Raw genomic sequence first — 9685 nt, forward strand, 5'->3', positions numbered from 1 at the left:
GTAAAGAAAAAATGGTGATACCTGTCGAAAAATCATTTAGTTGCGCCATTCATTATATCAAAAAGACTAGTAGTTCCCGGAGTTCCAGAGGACAATGAGAGCCAAAGACGAGAGAGAAATCGTCAACCTTTCCTAGGAAAGTATACTTTAATCGTAGAAATTTTAACGAGAATAATTTTAGCGTTGTTTTCCCTATTTTCTCTAAAATAAATCTCGCTAAAACATGCCGAATCGACAGAACGCTAAAATTTATCCGCGCGAAATTTCTGGTTATATTGCCTTGATACATTTTATCAATAGGAAGGGTTTCAGTGCAAAGAAATGCTAGAAAAAGAACTCAGTCAATAATGTAATACAAGTATTCGCTAAAATTTATCCACGCAAAATTTTTAGAAATCCTGATTCGCTAAAATAATCCAAAAAAAATCAAGATTTTCCTGACACGCTAATAATAAAATTAGTCTCGCTAACGATTAAAGTATTCGAAAGTTTTATGTAATGGAGAGAAGGACTATGATGGGTATCATAAAACTGATGACGGGCGCGATCCACATGTTTTATTAACCGAATAAAGAAGATTTGTTAGTTTTTTACTATCGTTTTAATATAAATATTTACACAAAAATATAAACGTGTTATAATACAATGCTTTTAAAAACACAAGAATAGCTATCATTGACCATTTGATGGTCATGATGTTTTTAGTGAAAATCAATAAAGAATCCACGTGAAAATTATTGAAAATTAGCACCAATATTACTGAAATCGTATGGAGAAAAAATACGGGACGTTGACGCAGTGTCACTACTGTTTTGATACGAGAATGGATTGAAAAATGATGAAGAATGTGGTAAATTTGATGATTGTGTAAAGCTATTACCACTATCATTATTGTTTTCATACAGTGACTGCGGTGTACGTGGACGATTGTTCATATGGAGAGGAGAAGAGACTGAAAGATTGTTGAAATACTGTGAAGAATATGGTAGCCCGTTTACATCATTCGAAGAAGACGGGCCAGCCGTTGAATGTGTAAAGCTATTACCACTATCAGTACGGTTGAAAGTGGTTCGTGATATAATACTTTCAATATCAGCAAAAGGTGTAGATAACCTTTCTGGAGACTCTGGAATAGCATTTGGTGAGTGTAAGGTATGCGAGTCAACGTTTGCATCAGTGTTTGTAGAGTGCACGGAATGTGGTAGAGCATTTTCACAATCTGGTAAACCATTTTTCTCATCGTCGTCACTGATAACAATACACTCTAAATCTTCCAGCGTCATGAACGGTTTCTTTTCAGTATCTTCTATAGTAATAGGTGAGTTTGTTATTCTCCTGTCTCGTTTCTTTTGCTCCGTCTCCAGTACATCTATTCTGGCTTGCAGAAATTGATTAAAATTTTGTAAGTTTTGTTGTTCTGTCTGTAGATTTTGATGATCTGTTTTTAATTGTTCGTAATCTGTTAATTGCGTTTTGAGATCTGTGATCTCTTTAGATTGATCTTTGACTTTCTGTTTTAGTTCATCCGTTTCGGCTGCTTTTACCTACAAAATAAAAATAAGACTTTATAAGATAATTTGAATTGCCAGTAACAAGACATATCAGCAAACCACAAAAATGACCTCGTTATCAAGAAGTAAAAGGAAACATATATACTCACATTGCATTTTAACAGATGATCCGGTAAAGATTTCTTCTCAATTTCTGCACCACAACCAGCATTTGTACATTTCGTCATTTCATAATCACACGAATGATCCTACAGCAGAAGAAATATATAATTGTTATACACCCAATGTTGAAGAGGTCAATTTTGGATGGGACGGACGTCTTCTGCTTACATTTTAGCAAGTTGTCTTGAAGTTTTAGATGGGGTAGAAGGGGGTACCCCCTTGGATTTTCATTTCAAAGTTTACAAGATCCATCTCTGGAATTTCGTCTATTACCAATAGACTTTATCATGAAAATTCCATTATACACCTTGATTTTCCAGGGCCGATATCTTACTTGTGATTGATACTGCCTTTTATAAAAAATTATGAAGAAATTTCCCAAAATATACTTTAAATTGATTTAAGGATTACGTATGGATAAAGTAAGTAGAAAGTACTGAAATGATAGAATTTTGAATTTCCTCACACTACAGACATTATCATTGCCACGTTATTTCATTTTAACTAACCTTTATGTTGCTGACTTCTCCGACCCAAGTACACCCTCGCCAAGAGTTTATACATTTGACACGAAGTGCTTCGATGAATCGCTTCAACATTACGTTTTTCAGTGCCTAGGAAAACGAAAATTGATAGTAATATTTAAACTGGAATTCTTAAAGCAACCCGTAAAGATTGACTCACGCATATTCGAATAAACGGTTCAAATCTTTCTAAAATGGGCTCTTCCAGAAAATGATCGTACATGGGAGGTGGGGGGTGGAGTGGAGGATATAATGTCCTGTGGTAGTAAAAAAATCTACAAAATTTGCCTTGTTCGGGGTGTTAAAAACTTGCTCTGTTTTCGGGTGATTTTGCTCCGTTTGAGGGTAATATTTAATATCCAGAGGGTCAACTGATGCTTGTCCGGGAGGGGGGAGGGGTTAGACCTGATTTCCGGGGGTCAAAATTCATCATGTCCGGGGGGGGGGGTAAATTTATAAAAAAATTTATATCCTCCGCCCCCCCCCCATATTCAAATTTTTAAATTTTAACCAAAAACAACATTCCTTGTCCCACCCTTCAAAGTAAAAACCCTTTCATAAAACCCCTCTAATACTAATCTCCCTGTAATTCGAACAAATTGGATGCCCCTTCGAATAAGCGAGAGTCAACTGTATTTGGTAATATTCAAGGCCAGTGTAAAAAAACAGAATATTTTCATAATATTTGAAGTCAGTGAAAATCAAAACTTGCTAGGTTGAAAAAAAAACCCTTCATGTGAAATATTTACTCACTTTTTTGATTGGTATCGGACTTCTACATTGTGGACACAGCGGTCGACTTTTTGATAAGCTAAAAATAAACAAACAGGAAATTATTTGATACCTTTTTTGTCAATGTTCATGACTAATGATAAACAAATTGAACTTCCCAGTTTCACTAGCAAAAGAGTTGTCGAAACTTTATTTTGCACTTCAAATTTTGCGCTCGATATTTGTTGACAAGATTTATAAGACGTCAACAGTACAAAAACCTCTCAAACCTCTAACACGCCTACTTGATCGAGGATAAACGTTCGGATTAGATTCTGAAGGCAAAGAATAATGAACTCTTGAAAAGATTACAACAGGCATAACAACATGTCAAGTTTTAAAGATTCCATAGCAAATCGCAAAGATTCCATAATAATACAAGATATGAAAGTTCGGAAATTACTGAAAATGCAACTTTCAAAGGTATCAGCCACCCACCTGCTTTTAGCCAGCGATTGTAGACAATAGTTACAAGTACCATGACCACAAGGGAATTGCATTGGATCTTTCATCAATTTCCAACAAATGGTACATTTCAAATCAGGTGGTAAGTCAAGTTTATCTTCCAGGTCAACATCATAACCTCCTTGGTCAACGTCTGTTATACTGTCTGTGGTGAAGGGTTTCAAAGAATCCATCATTCAACTTGAGAACGACTTATATCTCATTAGAGACACGTCATGGTCAATTTCCAGTTCGCGATAAAAGCCACAAGAAACAAATAAAATTGGATTCAGAAAACTTATAATTGATAATAGAATTCCCCTGGACCTTTGATGAAAAGTTCAGCAGTATATTTACTTATGTTCTTCGTTCACGATTTTACAGCTGTGTCTCGTCGGACTCCTTTATAACTAGTTACGCACCAAGTATTGCTACCAGTTATAGTGAAATTTTCAGTATTCCAACGTTAAAGGAACTTTTTTACTCCACAAGAATCCCAATCGGTTGATATGACAACAATTACTTCTTAGTATAACGTCTGTACAATGGTCAAAAAATGCTACTGTCCGATATTCAAGTTTAAGCAGTGACAGAGATATCGACGAAAAAGTTTGATACCGATATGAGTTCACGATGCCAACATGCAACCAGCAGCTCAGAATAATTTTACACTTCCCTATTTTCCACGCTGAGTTGAAGAAAATAGCAATCAAATATGCTCTCGTCGTTCACACAACAAAAGTTTTTTGTATTTGAATCGATTGACGTTTGTTAAAACTGGAAACCAGCCAAGCAAAATGATTGATGATTAGAACTTTTTTGCTGTTCTTTGATTAAAATTATGTCGTTGAACACTAATATCATGTATGTATGTTTTGATCGTTAATAATATCAGATCATGAATCTTTAGTACTGGAAACACACCTCACAACACAAGGATAATCAAAATTGTGTTGTTTGATCACACACAGTCAAGTCACAGATCAAGAATTTGTGATCTTAATAGAGCAAGCACATGATGCATACTAAAAAGTGCGTTTCCTTGTCTTTATTTATATACTCCTTATACGTGACGACACAATTGAAATTAATTTATTTTTTTGACATAAATTATGCGGCTTTCCTTTCTAAGAATAAAAAAAGTCTGTCATCTTATTCTAAATTTACGATTGACAAACATTTTTTATTTACAATGGCAATACAGACAAAAAAAAAACCATACAGGTTTTTTTTATAAGAAAATCCAAAATTTTTGAAGCCTTTGGATGTTCTTAACTTGTTCTTAACATATTGGCCTTCGAAGCCTCACATTCTAATATAATTTGTTCTTATAAAAAAAAATGGACAAAGGTTTTAAAAGCTGTACTATTCAACATTCTTCAAGAAGCACCAATGATGGTGGTGTAACTGAGGTGTAATTTGAGTAACATACCTGACATAATATTGAGTGATATCAAATATAAGATGTTTTTAAATTGACTTAGTATCTGATTGCGCCATATTTGCTTTAAGAAAAGCCATCCCAAATAAAATAACAAAGCTCAAAGAGGAAGACTTCCTATAAGAAACTCAAAATCATAGGTTGGAAAAAGTGATAAATTGTCGTTACAAGAATTTGTTTTTTTTGACTTTTTTAACAAAAAACCCTGCTAGAACAACTATTTTTTGCTTATCATAAAACAACATGCAAGACAAAATATTCCTCTTACTATGAAATGTCAAGAGAAAATTGTAGCTTTGTTCTATAAGAACATTACAAAACTTCACATTACCTTCAAGCAATTTTTTAGAGATCTGTTATAGCTCAGTACGTACATGTTTAAGCACTGACGTTTTTAACTACGCAAAAAATCTGAGGTATTTTATCAAAAAAGCATAATAGTATGTATGAGATTAAGCATTATTAAAAGTACTTAAATAGATATAAGGAAAAAAGTATGTTTTAGCATCTAATTCTATATTCTATATAGATCAATTATGTGGACTATTATGTAGTAAAATTAGAGCTTAATTATTTTCTTACAAAAAGGGATGACTGACGCACAGCTATAACAGTGATTTATGTTTATAGACGTTTCGACATGAGGAACTTGAGGCATTGGGAAAATCCCAATTGATCAAAAATTAGGCAAGGTGTCGGAAAGAACAAAATCAATAGGGCGGAAGATGAGGTTATTTAAAGAGCCTGTCAGGACATACTTATTTCCTGTCGTCACCTCGCAAGGCAAAATACCATAAGAAATGAAGGGATATTATATCCTTTATAAGATATATCCTTGTTAAGGCTAGCCTAGAAATCTAAGCCACATTGATTCAGTCACTTGGTAAAATCTGATGGTAAGTTGTGACTGAATATACAGTTTTTCAAGACCATCTTAAAATTCCGTGCATCATAAAAAATCATTAAAGCGCCGATAACGCTATATTGCCGTCAGCCGTATCTTGGGCTTGAAAAATAAGCTTGGTTAACCAGGCTATGTTAAAGCCTTCTTGTTAGGCTAACTTCGTGGAGAATGGCTATAGAAATCTGATATTGTCAACTTTTAAATGATCACTGCAAAGTAAGGAAGAGACGGAATCTTAAACACGTTTTGATGCATCGGGGACATTTCGAAACAAACAGGCTGATTTTACTTACAAAAGTTTTCGGTCACTTATTTTCTTGGAAAGATTGCATACAAACTGATGTCTAGATTCTGTAAATTTCAGCAAAAAAAGGCCACTTCAACCATACAAGGAAAATTTTGAATACCGCCAGAACAGTATAGTAGTTTCTTTCTCAGAACTATAAATCTTGAAACTCTAATAATGACCTAAAATCATGATAAATTCAAAATAAATAAACTATCTTTTTATACACATTTAAAAAAAGTCAACTTTTAAAATCTGAAAAGAGAGGAAAAATTCAACAAATTTACCGTGACTTTTTGGTTTAATGCAATGTAATGCAACAAATTTTAAAATTTCAGCTTTTCGTTGCGAATCATGGAAAGATTACAGCTTTTGGCTGTGCCTTTTGTACTGAGGCAAAACAGGTGACGGGTATGTGCCATAAGATTACCATTTTTCAAGCCCTAAAAGGCTCCTCAAAGGGTACAAAATCATAGGTTAGTCTCTGAAAAACGAACGACTAAAACTTCCTTCTCAAGCGAAAGGTCATGATTTTCTGGAGAAATCGTTCAAAGTTTTGACAAAAATTCTCTCAAAGGGTTGATTTTCGACTCGAACATACCCGTCACCTTGCAAACAAAGTCACTTGGGAATTTTCTTGACTTTTTCTCCTTCTGTCAGTTCAGTTAACTTCCAGGATTTTTCTCATCACCACTTTCAGTCTTTGACTGTTCTTTTGATGGTTTCTGACTTTTGATAGCATTCTTATATTCAGTCGCCAATTCTGGATTTTCTTTTTCCCATCTCTCAGCTGTATTCTCTTTCAACCAGTCAGTCGTTTTCACTTCGCTTTGGAATGTACGTATGAGAGATTGTAAGTCACTTTCAGCATTACTTTGAACACTTTCAGCAGTAGCAGCCCCGTCACCATGAGCGGACATGATTTTATTCAGCTGTTATAAATGCTTTAATGCTATTTCTTATTTTATTTCTTTAGAATTTATTTCTGCATAAGAAAATAAACATGAGATAGAACAATAACTTGCCGCACATAAGGAAGAGTAAAAGTAAAACAACCGTAAAACAACCTTCAGCAGAGACGTGTATACACTTTTTTTTTATAAGAAAAATTTTATAAGAACAACTAGGCTCAAAAATGCCAAAAATAAGAACAATTTAAGAACAGTGGAGAGGCTGAAAGTATTTTAAAAAGTAGTAGTTATAGCAAAAAGAATCACTAGTTTCTAAAATCCTCTAAATAGTGAAGTAAATAGCCAAAACTTGTTTTTTACCTTAGAAAAAATAAGAACAAATAAAAATAAGAACAATTCAAGGTTCAAAGTGCCAAAAAAATAAGAACACCCGAGCCTCAGCAAAAATTTACTGGTTATAAAAATCACACGAATTGAGCCCTCTAAAACGAAGAAGATTTGCACTGGAGAAAGGGAGGATGGAGAATATTCTTCTTACATAGAAATAACAAGTAAAAAGTTAGACGAAAAGCCTCTAATGTAATATTGATAAAGGAATCAATAAACAAAAAAGATAAATTAAAAAAGTTAATACCTTCTTTGAATTTTAGGTCGAATGAGAAAGATATAAAAGAATTGGTCACAAAAGTTGTAGCAATGAATGATCTGCTGCAAGAATCTTTGGGGGAAAGCTTAAAATTCTTTAATCGGAAAGAATTTTAATATCATTTTAATGATTTAAAAGCACTAAATTCTATTTAAGCAAAGGCATGATGCAAGAAATTCTTTCTGGTATCTATTACAGTATGCCAGAAGCAGATTTTTACTGTTTTTACTATTATTTCTTATGAGAGAAAGTAGAAACTCTTTCAGTTAGGAAGCATGATAATATTGGCCAATACTTTTCTCATATTACAATTCCAAGCTAAATGGTGTTTGCTTTTAGTCGCCATGTTTATCATATTATGACGTAATCATTAAAAACCAGATCAGCCCAAAAAGACCGGTTTCGCTCCCAAATTAAAAAAATATATGGTTTTCGTATTAAAAAGTACCTCCAAAACAAAACCCCCGCTCAAAGAGTTTAATTTGTCCCTGTTAATAAGGACGCCAAACCCTGTCAGCTCTGATAGTCAAGTAATTGATATCATACAATAAGATAATGGGGATTCTAACCTTGGTTAAAATATTGGGCATTTAAAAACCTTTCTAGACAGTTTGATATTGGGAAGTTTTAAGTGACCTAAGATTAGATATCATAATCTTTCCAAAAGATTAAAGAGATCAGTAAAGAATATGAACCACAATATTTTAATATAGGTAGGCATGTGAGAGCATGACATAGAAATGAAAGAAAGTAAGAAAGGCATTCAAAAGAATAAATACACCAAAATGATTGATTCTGCATTTTTCAAGAAAATAAGTTACTGGGTAAGAACACCTGGCTGACCTAAGCACTAATTGTAAAATGTCTTTATACCTTTCACTCCGAATCAAAGAAATTGATTTAAATTAATCTTACGAGTAATAAGCGGGGGACGTGATACACCCCATTGACAGTCTGTTCCTCTAAAGAATCCTGTATTGTAACACGCATGCGTAATTTTGTCGTTCTTTTAAACCACATGTAGTTAATTCCTGTGCGTGATAAACAAAGAGGAATGAGTAACATGTCGTTTTTTATGAAATTTGTCGTTCTTTTTGTCTATTTTTAGTAAAGCAGGATTCTTTAGATAAACCCCCTCTGATATATACAATACGATATAATGGGAAGTTTAACCTTGTAGTATTCCATATAATTGTCGTTTCAAAACTTTGGGATATTAGATAAACTTTGCGAAGTTAAAGTGACTTAATTGAATACTAAGAAGTTTTTTCAGTCATCTATTGAAAAAGCTTTGAGATCAAAGATTGCAGATCAAAATCTTTCGCAGATTACAGAGAACAAAATTAACGTGAACAGCCAAGTTTTAAGATCGACATGCAAGTGAGAGGACGGCATAGGCATGCTAAAAGAAAGGGAATTTACAGATTAGATATATACTGATTCTGTTTTATCTTGAAAGAATATGAATCAGTGGAAGGACACCTATTGACCTTTAAAAACTAATTATAGAATGTCTTATACTCGGAATCAATAAAGATTGAGAAAATAAATCTTCTATAGGTAAGGTGAGGCATACAGTACTTGCAGCAATTACTCATGGCGTGGATCACATGCTCTTATGTTAAGATGAACACTTCAGCGATACAATTTGATAGAACATGCCAAGTCGAATCATACGACGTGGCACCTTTTAAAAAATCTAAAAGGGAGTGTGTCGGAGAGCGTGATGACCAGAGGGAAGAACATTAAAACCTAAGCAGGTCCAGTACAGTACAAGACGAGGACGTTCTTTTGGATTGGCTAGGTTTTAAATATTTATTTGATCGTAAAATACTCCATTTTAGGAATATAATGTCTTTATTTTCTTGGGTGAGATCATAAACATTCCTCGGAAAGGTTTTGATTGATGTAAAATCGAATTAATAGCTTTGCTATTTACGTTACCATTTTATTAGAAATTACTGAATTCTAATGAACCCTCTACCCAACGTAAAGCTCAAGTGGTCTTTCTTGAAAAGCTACATCCCCTTAAAAAAGGGGGGTTCGCACTTTGCAACAGCCAATTCAATGTTTAAATAATCCATT

The 9685-nt window shown here is 33.7% G+C and overlaps 2 protein-coding genes across 2 annotated transcripts in view; one reads left to right on the forward strand and one right to left on the reverse strand.

The window, feature by feature from the left end:
• Positions 1 to 9685, forward strand: part of LOC136811231 (glycoprotein-N-acetylgalactosamine 3-beta-galactosyltransferase 1-like) — a 68160-nt gene that overhangs the window by 19469 nt on the left and 39006 nt on the right. The gene's annotated exons all lie outside the window — the stretch shown is intronic.
• LOC136811230 (uncharacterized) lies at positions 527 to 5018 on the reverse strand. Its single transcript, XM_067067843.1, has 5 exons — positions 3407 to 5018; positions 2951 to 3008; positions 2183 to 2287; positions 1661 to 1759; positions 527 to 1544 (listed from the first exon to the last, which is right to left on the reverse strand). Exons 1-5 carry the CDS (start codon positions 3607 to 3609, stop codon positions 735 to 737), a joined length of 1275 nt encoding a protein of 424 aa, XP_066923944.1. The 5' UTR covers positions 3610 to 5018; the 3' UTR covers positions 527 to 734.

This window comes from Clytia hemisphaerica, unplaced genomic scaffold, assembly GCF_902728285.1.
Source record: "Clytia hemisphaerica strain Z4C2 unplaced genomic scaffold, Clytia hemisphaerica genome assembly, whole genome shotgun sequence".
NCBI lineage: Eukaryota > Metazoa > Cnidaria > Hydrozoa > Leptothecata > Clytiidae > Clytia > Clytia hemisphaerica.